Source organism: Tamandua tetradactyla, chromosome 5 (genome assembly GCF_023851605.1).
Source record: "Tamandua tetradactyla isolate mTamTet1 chromosome 5, mTamTet1.pri, whole genome shotgun sequence".
Taxonomy (NCBI): Eukaryota; Metazoa; Chordata; class Mammalia; order Pilosa; family Myrmecophagidae; genus Tamandua; species Tamandua tetradactyla.
The window spans coordinates 147,082,539-147,102,309 of record NC_135331.1 but is presented as its reverse complement, the minus strand read 5'-3'; the positions used below and the strand labels follow the sequence as shown (position 1 = coordinate 147,102,309).

Below are 19,771 nucleotides of genomic sequence, written 5' to 3'. Positions count from 1 at the left end.
TGTCAAGAGGGATAAAAATGTGTGAGTGTGTGGGTGTATGGGAGAGAGAGAGAGTGGAGGGAGGGAAGAAATAAGGTCCAGATCGAGGACTGAAATGGTGTAGAATAAAAGAACCGAGTCTGAATCTAACGCTTCCCACCCAAATGCTGACTTCCAGAAACATGTTGTATGGAAAATGTTCAAAATCATTTTTGTGGTTTGGTGAATCAGTCATGCTTCTAGAAGTGTCTGCTAAATAAAAAACAAGGCCTCGCTGGGCAGCATAGAAGTCAGCCATATATCTAATTAAAGCAATGTTTCATATTTTGTAGAAGGCTTTCTTAGCATCTGGGGCACCAAAGCATGCTGAACGTCTGGAAGAAGAGACCACGAGTTGTGGAAGGATAGAGCAGATTTTAAAAAATAATATTAATATTGTCTTATATCTGCAAGGTATTTCAGCTTTTACAAGAACTTTCTTCATCTCTTATCCGGTTTCATTCTTCCTAACAACCCTGTAATCTAAGTAGGGCAGGTGTGATCACCCTCTGATTCACAGATCTTCAAAGAACTTTAGCAAGGAGAGAATGAATGACTTGCCTGAGATCACACAGCTGATTAATTGCAGTATCATAACTACATCCCAAGTGCCCTACATTTGTTCCGGAAACTGGGCCCTGAGAATAGAATGTAGATGGACAATTGTGCAGAAACCTTTCTTAGTCTGGGAGGGGGCGCTTTGTCACACCTGCCTAGCCTGAGCTGACTGTCCCATTCCAGCTGTCCCTACCACAGCATCGGGCCACCAGGCCTCATGGTCCCTGCCCTGAGCTGCCTTGGGGTCTGGGAGAGCTTTGGTGTTAAGGGCATTGAAGAGTTGGCCAGTTGGACTCATCATTGCTCGGGCATTTTGTTAGTGTGACTCCACCCTTTTCTCTCCTGCACTTTCTAATCAACTGACCTGATAGTGAAATCAAGAAAGAAGATGGGGAAAAATATTCGCAAATCGGTCTTCCAGTGGGATTTCTGGAGGAAACAAATGCTTGTTTTCAGCTTTTGCTGCAAAACCTGCAGCTCCATCCTGCTTCTCAAATAACCCCCACCCAGAAAACCAAACAAACACATCAGGCAAGCAAAATGTGTAAGAGGCCAGATAGAAACAGTTCCTTCTGATTATGACTCTGTTAAAAAACATGCAGAGAAAACAAGAGTTTTCAGGGAAGTTCACCAGAGCAAGGGAGTCATGGTTTGGGCTGGAATTTTCTTCTCCTTCTTTAATAAGTCTCATATTTGAATTTGCTGAAAAGAAGTTACATTTCTTATATAATTTTTGAAAGATGCTTTTTAACTGAGAGAAAGAGCATAATGGTTTTGGTTGCAGAAAGGGGATAACTGTTGGCAGGGGGGAGAGAAGTGAAGTAGCTCATTTCTGCTTGGCGTCCAGGGAGAGCCAGCATTCCAGGGTGCAGCCTCAGCACCCTCTGTTCGGGCCTCTGTCTCACCGGTGTAGACTGCACACATGAGGCATGTTTAGATTTCATTCACCGTCCAGATGCCACAGCTTCCTCCCTCCCTCCTCCAGCCCCATGGCCCCTCAGCACACTGCAGAGCCCATCCATTTCTTCATCCAAAAACATCCGGAGCCCGCACAAGGTCTAACCCTCCCCTGGCTCTTCTCTCACAGCCAGTTCCAGGTACAGCACCAAACACTGTCATCTGGCTGAGCTCCTGCCATAAGGCTCTGGAGGGAAGAGAGGAGTCAGCACTTGACTGGGGTTGGGTGAAGTCAACAGTAGCATATTATGCAAGGGGTGGCACCAGCCCATTGTGCCTCTAGGGCCCTTGGCTCACTGACTCACTGGCTGCCCTTGACTCTCCATGTCTCTACTGGAAACCAAAGAGGCAGGGCGACAGCATATAGGCAGCAGCCCCAGAGCCAATGGAGAAATCAGCACCCACACATCACACGTGCCTTTCTGCTTATAGGCAGCTTGCTTAACAAGAGCCGCATGTGGTTGGCAGAATAGAACTGGAAGCTGTTCAGACAGGTGATAGTGACGGTTGGTTGGCAGGACTCATCTTCTCATCAGGTTGAGTGTTCAGCACTATTTAGGAGGAGCCAGCGAATGGAAACCAAGCCAATGCTGAGACGTAAAATTTGGGAAGAAGAAGTATATGGAGCCAGTAAATAAGATGTAAGCCCTATAGGGCCTATTTGGGTTGTCATAACTCATCAGAAGAAATGGAGGAGGGCTTTGGCCTTCTCGATGTGTGCCTTAGCTTGCCAGGGATGTATATGACAGATACCACAGACTGGGGGGCTTAAACAACAGGAGTGTATTGCCCTGCAGTATTGGAGGCTGGAAGTCTGAAATTAAGGCATCAGCATTGGGCCATGCTTTCCCTAAAGGCTGTACGTGGTGGCTTGCCAGTAATCTGTAACTCGGTCTCTGCCATCATGAGGTTGTCTCTCTCTCTGCCTCCCCCCCCCACCCCCCGTCCCCTGCTACTGTGTCCAAATTTCTTCTGCTTATAAGGACTCTAGTCATATTAGACTAAGGCCCCCCCCCCTTATTGAGTTTTGTGTTTCCTTAACTAATAACATCTTCAAAGATCCTATTTACACATTTACTCACCTCTACAGGACCAGGAAATTAAGACTCAAACATGTCTCTGTCAGGGGACGTGATTCCTTCCATAGCACTGTGTCTCAGCTTTCCAAAGTCAATTCCCATTATCTGGCATTTCAGCCACATTTGGGGAATGTTTGGGTGGTGCGAGCCTGTAAGTAGATTGTTCTGCAAGTGCCATGAGAGGAGCTAAAGGTTGGCGGCTGCTCCTGATTTCCAGGGAAGATGCCTCTGCCCTTGGAACTTACTACCCTGAAAATAATAAATGATGTGCTAAAGTGACCACTGTGCTTTCCAAAACTGCTTCAGGGACTCTCCCCTTTTGTTAGTCAGTGGAAGTTCTCCCTTTCTAGTGGAGTAGCAGAGCCTTTTAAAAAGGCCAAAGAGTTTTGTGATGTTTTTACATATGGACAAAATCTACAGCTGACGATTTTATTTTGTTTTGACCGTCTTTAAAATGCAGCTTGCGTTGCAACAGCTCTGCTGAAATTTTATATGGCCTTTTGCTTCAAGGACTTTGAAACTAGCATTGTTGATTTTTCCCTTTTCCTGTCAGCCCTCTGTCTTGTTTCCCTAGTGTTTTATACTTGCTGTCTGGATGATTTTAAATACAGTAGCTCTTGGTATAGAAGCCCTTTTGACTTTCCCCGTGGCCTGAACTATAGGTATTTTTTCTCTTTTTGGAAATAAGTAAACACAATTTAGAGCCAGAAGCAGATTTGCCTTGTTGTCAGCAGAGGGAAAAAACTTCACAAGCCTCAAATGTTCTGCAATCTCTGCTGTGCAAACAAGGCTCCTGCTCTGTGTGGAAACATCCGTGTCATTTAGGCTCTGTCCAGGATCTGAGTGTCTGTTTGTTATCCAAAGGGTATAAAAGGGAAATCAAACATTCTTTCATATAATTATAAGCCTTCTACAAACACAGCCCATGGGCAAAGCCCTTTCCTGGGACCATAACAAGGAGCTGTTTGTCCTGGCTGCCCATCCTTAGTAGTTGGAGCCGGGCTGAGCTGAGAGTGGTGCAATGTGCCCTGTTGCAATTTTGTTTTCTCGAGCCAAAATTTTGCAGGTGTCACAGGACAGAGTTCACCATGTGGAAGTGGTGTCCAAGCACCCACTGGGAGCCTTCAGCAGATGCCACATCGAGCAGGCTCATAGCTATGGAATATCCTAACAAAGGAATTGCACCCAGACCCAAAATCAGCGAATGATCATTCATTGTGTTTGCTTTGCTCGTGGAGATTAACTGACCACCAAACGCCAGGATCTAGACCCGTGTCTGCCTGCATCTGATGCAACCAAAGAAAAAGCCAAAGCTCAGGATAAAGTACCCCCATCATCGCGCCCTTGAAGAGCAGATATCTCACACTGCAGCATCTGAATACTAAAGAGGGGTTGGTTTCTTCACCCCAGAAGCATTGTGATGAACTAATCCCCCAGGTCCACCTGTTTTTCTAGTTCCTCAGGTTTACTCAAGTCCGCCATCTGGTTTTCGAGAGCTGTGCTGTTCCGAACAGCAACCGCTAGCCAACCGTGGCTGTTAAACCCCTGAAACATGGCTGGTCTGAATCATGATGTGCTTTAAGTTTCCAATATACTTCAGATTTTGAAAATTTAAGTGCCAAACAAAGTAAAACATCGCGACTTTTTTATGTTGTCTACATGTGGAAAATAGTTTGGATCTAGAGGGTAAATAAAAGATGTTATTAGAATTAACTTCACCTGTTTATTTTTACTTCTTTTAATGTGGCTACTAGAAAATGCTAAATGACCTAATGTGGCTCGCATTCTGTTTGTATTGGACAGCGCCGTGCTAGCGCTTGAGGGAAATGTAGGGCCATAGCGCCATCTGCTGGTGCAGCAGAGCAGGCTGTAATGGAACCACGAAAAGCTGAGTTGGAAATCTACTTCTGTCTCTTGGCCTCGCAAGTCAAGACCTTCATTTTCCAGGGGCTTCTGAAATAGAACCAGAAGTCTCTGCCTCACAGCCAGATCCTTGGAAAGGGTAGGGACAAACTACTGGAAGGTCAGGCCTGTGTTCTGTCCCTGGTGGGCTCTGGGAAGGCCCTAGAGAGCAGCAGTTGCCTCCACGGCTCAGTTTCTGCATGAGGATCTTTTAGGTGCATATTTCAAGAATTGCATCAATTGCAATTCTTAAGTATTTCACAGATGCCACAGGAATGTAACCAGTGTTTAACAGACTAGAGGGAGGCCATAGATCCATCCCTTGAGAATTCTCTCTTTGCGTAATGGTTCTTTGCCATCATTTGCCAAGAATTTGAAAGTAAGAGTCTTCCTGGTAATAATACCTGCAGTAGTTATCTGTTGCTGCATAACAAATAACACCAACACTTAGTAGCTTAAAACAATATCACTTACTGTCTCTCACAGTTTCTCTTGTTCATGAATTCAGGAGTGGCTCACCTGGGCAGTTCTTAAACAGGAGCTCTCATGAAGTCGAAGTCAGGTGTTGCTGTGATGGGAGGTTTTAGCTGGGGCCCGGAAAGTCTGCTTGCAGGGTGGCTCTTTAACATGGCTGGCAAGTCAATGCTGGGTGTTGGGTGTTGACTGGTAACGGCAGTTCTGCTCCACGTGGGCCTCTCCGTAGGGTACCTGAGTGTCCTCAAGACATGGCAGCTGGTTTCCCCCAGAGTAAGCAGTCTAAGAAACCGAAGAAAAAGCTGCAATGCCTCTTAAGACCCAGCCTCTGAAGTTACACACCATTACTTCCGCTGCATTCTGTTGGACAAGAGGCAGGAGCATGTACCCCGCCTCTTGATGGAGGACTGGGAGATGGGATGGCCATTTTTGGAAAATAAAATCTGCCACAATATCTAATACTTATGTGGCACTTATGAACTACAAAGCATGTCCATTTTGCAGATAAGGAGACTGAGGTTCAGAGAGGTAAAGCAGCCTGGCTGCAGACTCTTACCTAGTGAGAAAGCCCAGTTGTCTTACACCTAGTTCACACTGGGTGTAGCCTAACCAACTTGATCCCCTTGGATCTCCCTTGTGCAACTAAGAAATCATGATGATGGTTTTATTTTTACATCTTGTTCAAGGTATGCAATGCTTCTCTTTCAAAAGCTTTAGATAATTCTTTAGGTAATATCTGTCTATAACTTGCAATTTTGAGTTGGAGCTATACATCTTGTGAAAGGTTAGATTTCAGCTGAATATAGATTTGTTGTTACAGAATTGCTACATCAATAAAAAGTATGCATTTCCCAGTACTTTCCATACCATGTTCTTCAAAAATCTCAGGAATGATAAACACACTGTAATTTATGTGTTCACATTCTGTGTGATTATCCAAATATTCCACCTTGTTTATAGTTGAAGCAGGAAAGAATGCATCATTGCTTACTCTCAGTGTTACTGCGTGGTCATCCTATAAAGGAGAGTTTATGTTTTTGTTTTTGTTTTTTTAACCTTCTACCTGCCAGAAATGAAAACTAAAGCCCATCTACCATAATCATATTCTGTTATTCTTGATTTCAGGTCAAACTTCCCTTTCCTGTAGATCAAATCACAGATCTTCCAAGGAACGATTTCCAGATGATGATTAAGATGCACAAGCTGACCTCAGAGCAGTTAGAGTTCATCCACGACGTCCGGCGGCGCAGCAAGAACCGCATCGCGGCCCAGCGCTGCCGCAAGAGGAAACTGGACTGTATTCAGAACTTAGAATGTGAAATCCGCAAACTGGTGAGTTGGCCAGATCCGAGCAGTCACAACTGCTCCTGCGACCAGGACAGACGCAGAGTTGTAGTATGAAGGCTGGAGAAGTAGAAAGGAGGGTCACCATTCAGGGAAGTGTGGGCTTACTTTTAAATGAGCTTCTCAAGGCACTGATAGCCTTATGTCTGCCATGTGTGTCACAGTGTGTCACTTTTTTATATCCTTCTGCCATATAGAGATAGTGACTTTTTATTTGCTGTTCCATATGTAATAAAAGCTATCACTTACAACATGTATGTACAGATCAGGCATTATTCTAAACTATTTTTGTGGTTTATCACGTTTAATCTCATATCAACCCTAAGGGACTGTTTTGTCACCGTTTGCAGAGAGGTTAGGCAACTGCCCAGTGGTGGAGCTTGAATAGAAGCCCAGTTTTCTGACTCCCATCCTGTGACTTTTTACCACTGCCTTCCCCTGCCTCCCAGCTGAGGAGTGGAGGTTAGAGATAGGATACCTTCCCTACTCGAGGCAGGAGTCCAGCCAGATATCTCCTCAAGCCCTTTGCAACCACAGAGTCCTTGATTTTGCAATTCTGCCTCAAAATGGTTGTCACCTCTTCCCTGTTTCTAAGTGTGTTTTGCCTCAGAGAGCACACACCCACCTGCATGCTCCTTCACACTGAGAGCCCTGCCCCATTCTCCTTGAGAAGCTACCTAAAGCTACAGGATGTCACTCTTTGTGGCCTCTAGTCCTGACTGTGGCCCTGAAGACAATCAGCTTAGCCTTATTCCAGTCATCTTCCTGGAAAATCACGTCTCAGGCTGAATAACAGGAAGGCCACATAACATGGTTATGATCTAAGCTTGCATCTTTGTACTATTTGCAGCAATCCTTTACTTCATCATAAACCACCTTCCTGATGAGAACCTAAGAGCACGGATGAATGTTGGAAAAGCACAAGGAAATGTTACATGTTACCAAGATAGTTCTGGACCTCAGGGTCTCCCCACCCCCCCACCCCCGCCAAAAAAAGAAATACCAAGCAGAGAAAATCTGCCCATGTTCAGTGGCTCCCATCACCTTTGAAATCAAGCTCATGCCCTCCTTGATTCAGTCTGTAGCTACCCTCCAGCATCACCATCCACTCCCTTCCTAGGACTTAACTCTGAATAAAATCTAGCCCTCTGCATTTCCCCCATGTCTACTGTTTCATACCTCTGTGCTTGCACCCACATTGTTAGATATTCCTCTACTTTTTCCTTTCCTAACTATCTCTGTTGTTCTCTAAGAGTGGGCTCAAGTGTAGCCTGCCAGGACGCCTGCCTTCCCTGACTCCCCTCCCCATTTGGTTTAATCCTGCCCTTGGAACCTTCTGAGCTCTCATTACGTGCTCATCATATTAGTCTTGGATGGTCTGTTTGTATCTCCATCTCCCCACCCCACCTCTGCCCCGAAACTGAGTTCCTCAAATGCACGGACAGCATCCTGATCGTTTCTGAACCCCCAACTTGTTTCTGAACCCATGTTGGGCCCATTTTGGACTCACAGAAAATGTCTATTACCCTAAATTTGCTGGAAATTGTGATTGTTCCAGTGATAGGTTTATGGGTTGCTGCTTTCTCTCAAGATTTTCTTTAGATGTTGTTCCAACAACAACGGCAGAGATTTCATCTAACCCACAGAAGGAGGCAAGACATTCCTGCCCTAGAGGTGGGTTTTCCAAAAGCCTGCTGGGTGGGCCATGCCCCGCCTAGGGCAAGGGTCTGTGGTAATGACTGTGCTACCAGGTTCCTCTTCAGGCAGTAGGATAACTCTAACCGCCCATATTTGAGAAATGTCTGGTTTCTGTAATTAGCGTTCTGCTCTGGGTCATTTTGTAATTTGAAGCAAATGATGAAATCTAAGCCACATACCAGGCAGATACCTGCTGCACTTTCCTCAGCTGGAAAACCAAGTGGCCATCTCCGGGTTCTCCACACACGTTTTTAGCAACCCCTGAAACAATATGCTGTGTTTTTAGCCGAGTGCTGATTTCACATGCTCAGCAGTGGACACCTGTGACTTAGAGCGTCATGCTTTTAGCCAATCCCTTGATTTAGACCACCTTTACTGCACAGAGCCAAAACGCTGTCATATACAGCCTGTCATTTCCTTCCCCCTAGACTATGACCCATACGGGCAGGGGAGGAGGGCGTGATCCCTCAGCATGGGTGCTCGGGCAGCATGGAGCCCAGGATTCCTCTCCCCATGCCCCAGAGGCGTTTCCTTCCCCGCTTCACGGATTGCCAGGTGACAGGGAAGTTCAGGACGCACAGCCACAAGTGTAGGATTTTTTTCCCCCAAGGTTGCTCCCAGAATGTGTTGTTTCTTATCCAACACCCTCTAGCCGGTGCGCTGTGCACACTCACCTGGTCTGCGTGGCAGGGATGGCGTTGGCAGGCGAGGGCACCTTCCACCTCCGCCCAGACCCAGCCTCGGAGCCCACAGGTGCCCGACTCCCCACCCCTACTCTGTCACCAGCTCATCCCTCAGCTCTTGCAAACTTGCATAATGTATTTCTCTCGAGTTGCACTTGTACATCTGTTTATTTTTCATTTTTAAAACATGTTTTCTTGATAAATTTATAAATATTTTAGCAGGTGCCCTTTCCCCGTGTAAATCTCTCTCCGGCACACATGCCCACGCTGCCTGCCAGATTGCGTGAGCTTCCCTGCACGTGCCGCTCCCACGGAGGAGACCCGCTCTTTCTGCTGTCTGTATGCTTGATACTCGCCCTCTTCATAGTTCTTTCTCATCCTCTCCTCACCCCGCCTCCCTGCCCTTGCAAAAGGATTCAGTCCACGCTGCTGAGATGGCCAGTTGCTCTGTTTCATTGTGTGAGCCTCATGAAACCTCCCCAAACCCTCACCTCACTTAGATGTTTATGGTAGAGCCTTAATGAATCTACCCCTGCAGCGGCTAAATCCACCTCTGTGATGGGGTGGGGAATTTCAGTACAGGAAGAGCCTGTGTGTGATTTGGTTTGAGTGGAAAAGTCTGAACCTCAGGCTAGCATGTGAGGGCTCAGTCTGCACATTTCACTGTCCAGGGAGAATGGGCACTCTACCCACTGGCAGGCCTGGAGAGGATCGGTTGTATTTCATCAGCTCTGCTACAGTGGCAAGAGAGCCTGCAGCTGTTTGGACAAACCACATGAAATTACTGCTAGTTACTTTTGACCTTCAAAGATGGTACCTTGGTACTTTGAGGGTGATTTTCAGCTGTAAGGTCTGGGAACTGAGAGTTTTCCAGTTGATTCTCTGCCAGCCCCAAATACCAGGAAACCAAACCATTGACTCCCTGCAGGTTTCTGGTTGGTGGCAGTTTTGCTGGTCATTTGGCCGGGCCATGTTGGGGTCAGCAGCCCAGCTGGATGAGCTACTTAGATGGGAGATCAACAGAACTATGTGTCCAGACTTCCTGAATATATATATATGTATATATATATATATATATATTTTTTTTTTTTTTTAATTTCTAGATCCTGACCTAGTCATTTATGAGTTACATTATAGAATAGGAAACAAAAGCAAATGTTAGAAAAAACCCCAGAAACGAAGTCTTCTGTCCTCCAATTCAGGCTTAGTCAAACCTTCTCTTTTTTCTGCATTGCCCAGGTATGTGAAAAAGAGAAACTGTTGTCAGAGAGGAATCAACTGAAAGCATGCATGGGGGAACTGTTGGACAACTTCTCCTGCCTCTCCCAGGAAGTCTGCCGAGATATCCAGAGCCCTGAGCAGATCCAGGCCCTGCATCGGTATTGCCCTGTCCTCAGACCCATGGATCTCCCCGCAGCCTCCAGTATTAACCCTGCGCCCTTGGGGGTTGAGCAGAACCTTGCAGCCTCCCAGTGTGCGGTGGGCGAGAGCGTGCCGTGCTGCCTGGAGCAGGCTCCTCCCGGGCCCGCCTGGGCACCCAGCAACACCTCAGAGAACTGTACCTCCGGGAGGCGGCTGGAGGGTCCTGACCCAGGAACCTTCTCAGAGAGAGGACCTCCTCTTGAACCCAGGAGCCAAACGGTGACCGTGGACTTCTGCCAGGAAATGACGGATAAGTGTACAACTGACGAACAGCCCAGGAAAGATTACACCTAGTGACTCGGCCCTGCCACCCCCGTCCTCACGCCTCTCCCACCGGATGTTCCTCAGTCGGCCCGTGGCGCTGGTCATCTGTTACCTGGAGGAACCAAGAGCGAATCTGGTGCACACTACAGCGGTCTTAGCAGCAATACCGTTTCTAAGTATTCCCTCCTCTCTGCAAGCAGGACAGTATATTGTTACCTTCACAATGGTGCTACCCTTGCCCAGGCAAGGAAAGACAGCAGTGGTGACACTGCCTGTCTGTGGGTTAATTTCAGTCTTAACAGGGATAGACGATAACACCTCTAGGACCCAACCACGGATTCTTTTTCTCAGTGGCCCATGTCACAAACCCTATCTCAGGAATTTCTTCTGAATGTTCAATTTTTTTCATTGAAGACAGCTTCTATACACATCAAAGTTTTATAGCTAGACTGTACATATTATATATAATATATATAAAATATATATATATCTCCATATGCAAAAGTCCTGCATGCCTCAATTCTCTCATGCTAAAACTGGAAACTTCATTTCTCATTTATAAACAGATTCCAACATTCCCTCTTCTTTTGTCTTTGATGCCAGAGCTAGTTTTGGTAACTGTTAACCTGGTCCTTTTTCTTGCTCCACAGTTCAATTTCAATTTGTACTTATTTATGGACAAATTCAATGTTGGAAGCTCTTTTTTTGTTGGAAGTCCTATTTCTGAGCTTTTTTGTTTGTTTGTTTGGTTTGATTTGGGCATCACCAAAAGGTATCGATTTGAGCATGGTGGTTTTTGTTTTTTTGTTTTTCCTTGCAGATACTGTACAGTAATGGTCAACTTTGCCACTTGCACTGAGTTTTGGGTCAAACCTATTTTCTTAAATGAAGTTGAACTTCAGTTTAACTCAAGTATACTGTATATTCTTTGTTTTTAGTTTAAAAAGTAAAACATTTTAGCTAATTAAAAAAGCACTCAGGTGATAATTATGTAGGAAAAACAATCTTGCCAAATAATGAAATCATCCTAGGATGTCTAGACATAACCTGCTTGAATATTTTTATATTTCACTTCCTCCCCACCTTTCCCTAAGCAAAGTTTAAATGCAGACAGAGAGTTCAGTGTTGATGCTACACGTTCAGATTCCCAAGTGGGGAGAGAGTTTGGACGTCTGTCTCAGAAGTACATCAAACAGCAGAAATCCATTTATGCCAGAACTCAGCAGGCTTTGCCTCCTAGAAATCAAGTGAAAACTGTTTTCTCGTCCAGGGAGTCAGTCCCACTCATTTCAGTACTTCATCAGGCCACTGCTTACTCCTGGAAGTGTGCTGTAGGACCTTCTCCTTTGAAGGATGTGGCTGAGCAGCCGCCCAGCTGCCCTGCCCAGGAGTGGCCTCCTAGAAGCTCTCACAGAGGTGCTCTCTTTAAGTCTGGTGGTCCATGGGCCGATGCAGCTTGCCCAGAGTAGTAGGAGAGAGCAGGACAGATGCGAGCCTGACATCTGTCCCTCACACAAGCAGAAGCATTTTTGTCCTCCTTTCCTTCTCCAAATGCTTTGAGTTGAACTCTGAGGTTTTTGTGCTGGTCTGTTGTCAGAAGGCAGATTTCTTTCTGAGGCTTTCAACAAGATATCACCAAAAGCCCTCCTTGCCCCCTCTACACACACGCACGCACACACACACACACACACATACACACACGCACACATCCTACCCTCACCTGTAGATGATTTTCTTCTCCTGCTGCAAAACTGGTTGGCTTGCAAACCACAAAGAGCAGCTTCCCTTGCTTCCGGGGCACGCTGGCCCAGGCCATGTTTACAGGAAGGTTTGCCCATGATTCCGCAGGGACGTAGGAGGAGGTGGCCACTCCCCCCCTCCCTCCAGCGGTCCGTGTCTCGCAGAGCAGCCCACCAGCACTTGCAGCCTGGCTGGGCAAGAGTCCCGAACGGTTTGATGTGGGGATAGGGTGGTGGGTGGTGGGGAACAGACGGTTGACTTGGTTCCTTTCTTTGTGCCATTGTTTGGACAATATTAAAGCTGCATGTAAAGAGGAAATTAGTATATGATGTAGGCGAAAAGTGAAATCATAGTAACATGTTTTAGTATTATTAACTTTTTTCTGTACAAAATATTAGCACTAAATGTTTAAATATGTATGAATGCCAGAAATCTGTTGTTTCATGCAGTAGGATTTAAACAAACAAAAAAAAGCTTTTCTTTTTAAATAATTCCACTTTTAAAACCTGCCTCTGGGTTTTTGTTTTTTGCTCATGTGTGTGTGTATGTGTGTGTTTGCTGTGTGAGACCAGTTTTGGTGAAGCTCTGTGTTGGCGATACCGTTTTTATGACGGTCGTTGAAATTTCTTGGCCTAGTGGAAACAGTTCTGTGCTTCATCATAAGGTTTGCCTTTGTGGAAACTGGTGACAGCTAGAATTGAAAACTCAATGTGAATCACATCATACTCACAGGCGTGTGTTATGGTGGAGGAGTCAGCAACAGTATTTTTTTTTTTTTGTAACTATCTCGTTGCCTTTTTTTAAGTGACCTCTACTCTTCTTTAACAAAAAGGAATGTTTTCTGCTCATATTGTAACCAGGTCCAAACCACTTCTTGGCATGATATACCCTGGTGACAACTCATGTGCAACTGGTAGTCTTGACCACATTCCGTCATTATCTTCTGGTTTCTGTTGTTCAATACGCGCAGACCTTGTGTTGCAGTGACTTCCTAGTAGGGGCCTCTTTATTTCTGTCCTCAGACCACACCCTCAGCCCCCCCTCCCCACCATTGCCTCACTTTTCTTCCTCTTCCCCCACCAAACCCCTGCCAGGTGAACTGGTTAAAAACACTGCTCTACAAACTGTCTTTGGAGTTATCCACCATGAACAGTGGCTGGCTTTGTGCAATTGTTTATGTGATACGTCTTGGTCTTTTACTACTCCAAACTGTGTGCTTATTTCTGGGTTGATTCAAAGGGAGGACTAACTGGGGACCAGCATCCAAATTGCCTCAAGTGGAACTTTAAAACTCAGCCCATCTCCTTTCCCTATGATCCTTTAGTCAACTCCGTGTCTTTTAGAAAAAGGAAAAGCAAGTTATCAGCAAGGTGTTAGCACAAAGGAGACACAGCCATGGAGTTCTGAGGGAGGATGCCTGTGACAGATAGTTAGGTCTCCAAATGACTGGGATCTAAAGGGGTTGCTGGGGTGGGGAAAGTGGAAGTGGCTCCGTGACTTGTTAACATCCCACCTGAATCTAGTCCTCCCCTTGGGTCTGCCTTTGTTCTATGTGTGTTTCCAGACAACCTCGCTTCATTCAGGTCGTGTCAGGCTTTGGGCAGGTGAGTGCTTTGCTGTATGTGTTTGTTTCTCTGCGTTATCTGGGGTGCCTTGAATAAAATCAAACTTCATAACATACTGATTCTGGAACAAAACAGTTGGAAAAAAAGGGGGGGGGGTGGAAAGATGACAAAGCTACTTCAGCCATCCTACTCCTTCTCTTCTGGGTTCCCGAATAAACAGTGACTCAGGCGTCAGAGTTGATGCTGCAGTATGAAACATTATTTTGTATATTGTACAAGTAATTTATTAACTGTCTTTTAAAGGTATGCTGCTTTTAAGATGGACTATAATTTTGGATTTAATCCTTGTATTGCTTTTCCAAGGAAGTAAAAGAAGGCTAGTGATCAGTACGGCAACTGCAGTTCTCCTTGAAAAGGAGAGTGGGGACCAGCTATCAAGATTGCATTTGAGGACTAGCCAAAAATTAAGCTTGCATAAGGCAAAATTCAGTGCTATTGTCAAGAGGCCTAAACCTACACTTTTTCTTTTAATACTTTAGGGTTGCATTTAAAGAAGAAGACACGAACAAAGGTTTGACAATTATAAGCCTTAAACCTGCAAAGACCTGCCCCTAGAAGCTGCTCTATACTCTATGGAGTGACATAATCTTCTCAAAATGAGCAGACACCTGCAAAACTTTTTCAAATGCTTGGTCTGGCTACCTAGTCCTATAGGTAGCACCCCACTTAAACTAGGAGCTGTTTAATAAATGACTTCAAATTGTTCCATTCTTGCTACAAGTTCAGGAGGATCTTAGATCTGAAAGGAAGCAAGAAGGAAGTTTGTCCTCAAACCGCTGTAAATAGACTAAGGGTTGATATCTTTTTTTTTTTAATAAAGCTGTTCATTGTATCATGAGTTAGTATTTCATCCTCAAATTGAGGACTTTGTCATAGGTTCAATTTCTGGCAAGTCAGTACCCGATACAATGCCCTCTTGTGAGGATGATCTCCATAAGGGAGGTCCCTGTGCATGGAGGTACTCTGTGTTCAGGTGTGTGCTTATCATACTGCCCAAGCCCTCTCTTGACCCAAGCATCAAAGATTGATGCTGTAGAATAGAATATATGTGAACACACATAGTGTGTGCAAATAGTATTTATATATAGAAGAGACTTATTGTGGCAGATTGAGGATAAATTATTCAACTAATGGTGCAAAAACATTACTTGCAAAGAAAAGTAAGTGTATAGTATTTTCCTACACTCCACCCTGGTAGATAATATTTATATCAAACGAATATCAATGCATTTTAATTGTAATATGAAAATGATGCTGCCATTTTGTGAAGAATACCCACTTGGTTGCAGAGGCCAACTTGCGTAACTTTGATTTGATATTGTGGCATGGTGTATGCATTTCACTAACAAGCGATGGGTAAACAACTTTTTCATTTTCATTCCAGTTTATTGACCTCAGCTATAACAGTGGCCCTTCTTAGAAGTGCACCAAGAACATTCATTTCAGGTAGACTCGCAGTCAGTGCCAAATGCTCTCTTGGGGGTCATCGGGACTGTGTATCAGGAAAGAGTGAAAGGACTGGAACAAAGGGTTTTCCCTACAGGTTGATGTTTATCTTCTACCAAAACGCGTCTTGAGGCAGATGGGTACCATGTGAATCCTAGCAGAATGCATTTTGCGTGGATGAATGCTGGGGTGCCCGAGTGATCAGGAAAATGCCAGATGCATTCAGGAACTTCCAGTACTTTTTAGACACAGTAAGCCATTCAAGGAAGTCACCACCTTTGCTTTTGAGACCAGGAGAGCCCATAGGAATTTGTTCCAGAACCAGTCTGATGCAAGTGCACCTCTAATAAATGCCTTATAAACTCCAGAGGCCATATTCAAAACAGGGTCTTCTCAGTGTATGCAAGGGGCTGCAGCCCTTCTTCTCTTCCTCCCCAGGTCGAACAATACGGACAGTTTTCACACGTATCTACCTGTATAACCCTCTGTACCTCTCATAACTGGTCAACGACTGTAACAGGTTACATCAGGTGTTTTTCTACATACTTTTTACACAGATTCTATGCGATTAATGTAACTGAATTCAATGCATCATTTTATTGTACTAGTTTCTTAGGCTTGTCCTTTTTTTTTTTTTCCTAAGTGATGGTGGTTTTTCTTGTGGTTTTTATTGTAAAAATGAAATGGCTGTTGATGCTTATTCTCTGGAACTAAGAATTTTTACCTTTTTGGAAGAAAAAAAAAGCATTGCTATGAACTAATGAATTGAAACTTCATTTACTCATTGTAAATACACTATTGTGCAAAAAAACATTTTCACTCAATTGAATTGCTAGTGTTAACTGAATTTTGTCTAGACACCATTTCTGTTGATGAAATAAAGACATATCATTATGCATTGTAAATGGATTTTCTCTGTCTCTGATCTCTGTGTTACAGATTACAGAGTTGGAAGCCTCAGGAAATCTTTTCTCCCAGGGAAGCTATTTTTTTTTCCTCTAGTTTCAACCCCTGCCTGCTACCTAAGTAATCTGAATAGAAATCTTAAAAACTTAATAATACTGATGTGATTCCTAGAACTCTGAATTTCAAAAATCCCTAGTACCTGTGAGAGTTGATAAAAGGCATTAAACACAGTTTCCCAGTTTTAAAATGCAAGATGTTTCCTTTGGGTGGGTGAAGGGTATTGTTTCTTACAACTTCATGTGGGTCTACAATTATCTCAGAATAAAAAGCTTAATTAAATAAAAAACTAAATGAAAGTAAACATTTGAGTGGGGGTAGAGGGCATTAAGCCAACACTAAGACACAATGAGAGGGCGGGCCACAGTGGCTCAGCATGGCAGAGTTCTCACCTGCCATCCCAGAGACCAGGGTATGACTCCCGGTGCCTGCCCATGCACACACACAAAAGGCACAGTGAGTCATCGGGCAAAGAGGGGATAAATACGGTAAAACCTGAAAAGTTTATTCAATAATTTGAGTCGTGGATTTTGCCAGGAAGAAAAAAAATGAGAAACTGAATGGCTGGCAGGCTGGCTGACCATGAGTGACACTGGGCCACAATTTTGGGGTGAGTCACGGAGAAGCCACTTAAGCCAGGGATGCGAGCAGAGCAGCCTGGCCAGAGCTGTCAGTGACGCCGCGAAGAACGACTGCACCGTGAGCTTGGGGTGGCGCCCTGCGAGGCCCAGAGCCCTGCGGAGCAGCCCACAGCGCTGATGCACCCGTTCTGCCAGGTGGGCAAACTGAAGTCAAAAGCTGCCAACTTCCTCTCCCTCAGGTGAGTCCCCGGGGATACCCTGTGGGGTCAAGGAAGGCTTCCAGAGAGCGCTGAGGGGTGAGCAGATGTGCACGGCCCTGGAAAAGCCTCAATCATAACATTTTAGATAGAGAAGTGCAATTACCTCCCTTTGCCTCAAGGCATCATCAAGTTATTTAACCCATTCTGGGAAAAACAGGCAGGCTGTGGGCCCCAAAATTTCTGTAGGGAAAACCTCATTAAGTTGGGGCCTGGCAATTTGGAATCAAACATTTGGACCTTCAGTGCTGAGATGTGCTCTGGTGGCAGGAATGAAGTGACATACCCCTTCTGGTATCCTGCAGAGGGGGAAGCTTTCAAACGCGGCCCAGCCCCACTTTGGCAATGGTCATTTCTTCCCTGCCCTGAAAGTGCTTGTTATGAATGATTCTTAAGTTTTCTGGGGCAGGGCTGGCTCCATCTACACCAGGTCCTGTGAGCAGCTTCGTTGCATACATATATGATCTTCTTTGAAGTAGGTCTGAAATGTTCCTCTCTTCTCCAACCTAGCATCCCACCCTGCCCCTCCCTGCATTAGGACGGTGGGGGACACTAGTTGATGGCTGACATCAGCATGTGTTGGTGCCCAGAGGCAATGGGGAGAACTGTTTGTATATAGCTCAGTTCTCCCCACTGAGCACATTTGCCTTCCTGGTGTCAAAAGAGCAAGGCCCTGCAGAGGTGGAGACAGCCGCACATCATCCCATTATGCAATTGTCTTTCCTTTCATTTCATTCAAGAGAAGCATGTCTGTCCCCACTCCCTACCCCTGGCTCCTGCAAGACCCTGACACTCACCTCCACAGGCCTGCTTAGGCAGCCAGAGAGAGGCATTGCTGGTTCCCCAGGGCTAGTTTTTACTAGTTTTACTCTACTCTCTTGAAAACCAGTGCATCTCTGAGGCAGTGACCCTCACCCGAAAGAAATGGAAACGCTCCGTAGACACTGACACCAGCAACCACTGGAAGTATTACATTTTACACTGTCCTCTGAATTTTTTTTTAACCTTTGTGTCATGCGGTTGACAGCTCTGTAGACACTGACAGGCTCTGAAAGTGTGTCTTAGGGGTAAATCTATTGACAAGATAGGGCAGAAAACCAGTGAATAAGGCTGAAAGACTGAAGAAGCGATGGGAAATGTCTTTGACATCTGTATGTAAACATATACTCATTCAGCAAACACTCTACTCCATGCCAGGAATCCAGGATTAAAAATGCCTAGGCTATATCCTTAAAGCTTTCGCATTGCCCATCTTGACTGTTACGGACCAGAGAGAAGGGCTTCCTGAAAGGAACGTGGGGCTTAGACCTGGGTTTGAAACCTAGCTCCACAGCAGGAGCTTTGGTTGTGTGACCATGGGCTGGTTATTTAATTTCTCTGAGCAGCGTTGTCGGATCTGTAAAGTGGGGATGAACAGTAGGAAGTTCACACAGTTATTCAAGAACAGGTAATGTGCTTAAATACCTGGAATGTAGTATGCCCCTTTACAATGACAACTATTACTGCAATTGTAGGGCCAATACAAAGAAAGGCATGATGGGTGGAGGTTGGCTGAAGAGAAGATGCTGGAGCTTCATCCATAAGAAATAATGAGCCACCAAAAGCTGGTATGGGGTGGGTGGAGGTTGTCCGGCACCCTGCTGCTGTGTGGACAATGGCAGGAAGGAGTGAGAGGGCTACAAGCAATTGTGGTAGGGGGTGTGAGGTAGGAGACAAGGTCATAGAAATAGGCAGGGCCACAGCATAAAGGCTTTGTGTGCCAGGCAAAGAAGTTTGGATTTTAGCTCATAGGATGTAGATGATTTGGAGTTTTGTGCCTTTAGAACAAATTGACTTTCATAATAACACCAAGCCTTTATTACAAGGTGGATGACAAGGATTGGGGAAGAGTCTGGCTGTAGATAGAGAATGGAGGAGTTAGGTGACTCCTCTCATGAGGATTAAACCCACCTTTGACTCTCAGACACCAGACCCAACCAGCCTCACAGCAAAAACGTCCTGCTGGGGCTGGGAAAGGGTGGAGAGGTCCCAATCATTCTCTTCTGGAAGCGGCGCTCTTGTCCTTAGATTTTCTCTGATGGTGCCGAGTTTGTCCCAGGCAGGGTGATGAGAGGCCGACCCCAGTCTACGAGAGGGAAGGGTCTCCTTGGAGGTGAGTCCAGCTGGGAGAACCTTGTCCAAGCCCATCGCCTGGTGGCATCTCTGTGGCGGGTATGGTCCCCACAGTCCTTCCTGCAGTTTTAGCTTGGGACCCAACTTTTCTCCTGCAGATGCCAGGCCAGTCCTGGGCCCATTTTTTCTGATTCCAGGCATTATTTCTTCATGATAGATGAAAGTTCTAAAAGCATGTTCTGAAAGAGATGGGAAACAAATGAAAAAAAAATAGATTCAACACAATTAATGAAACAGCCTGCCCATCTGGGACCTCACTCATGTTACAGATAAATGCCAGGGAACCAAACAAAACCTTATGTATAGGATAATTCACCCTACATTACCTGTAGAGATGAACTTCTATGTAAGAGGTTCCATTGCCTGATGGTTTTACTGTAAAAGATTTGAGACCCTGCTGCCATCACCTCCTCTTCTCATTGTACTTGTTGTTTTGTCTGAAATCCAGGTTTAGAACTAAAAGGCCAGCCTTACCTTAAGCACCATCTTAGTCCCCTCAACAATTGGCCAGATTTTTGGCTTTGTATTATGTGGAAGGAAAAAATTGATCCAAATGGAGAATATTCCATTTTGTGATTTATCTAGGCC

General features: G+C 45.2%; 1 protein-coding gene across 3 annotated transcripts in view; it reads left to right on the top strand.

The window, feature by feature from the left end:
• The window catches only part of BACH2 (BACH transcriptional regulator 2), a 272,601-nt gene extending 256,490 nt beyond the window's left edge, over positions 1–16,111 (top strand). For all 3 annotated transcript variants that reach the window (XM_077162420.1, XM_077162419.1, XM_077162421.1), the window contains 2 exons: positions 6,114–6,320; positions 9,953–16,111. In XM_077162420.1, the coding sequence (XP_077018535.1) occupies positions 6,114–6,320; positions 9,953–10,429 (684 nt within the window). In that variant the 3' untranslated portion in view covers positions 10,430–16,111. The remainder of the gene's footprint in view (positions 1–6,113; positions 6,321–9,952) is intronic.
• Positions 16,112–19,771: the final 3,660 nt, after the last annotated feature.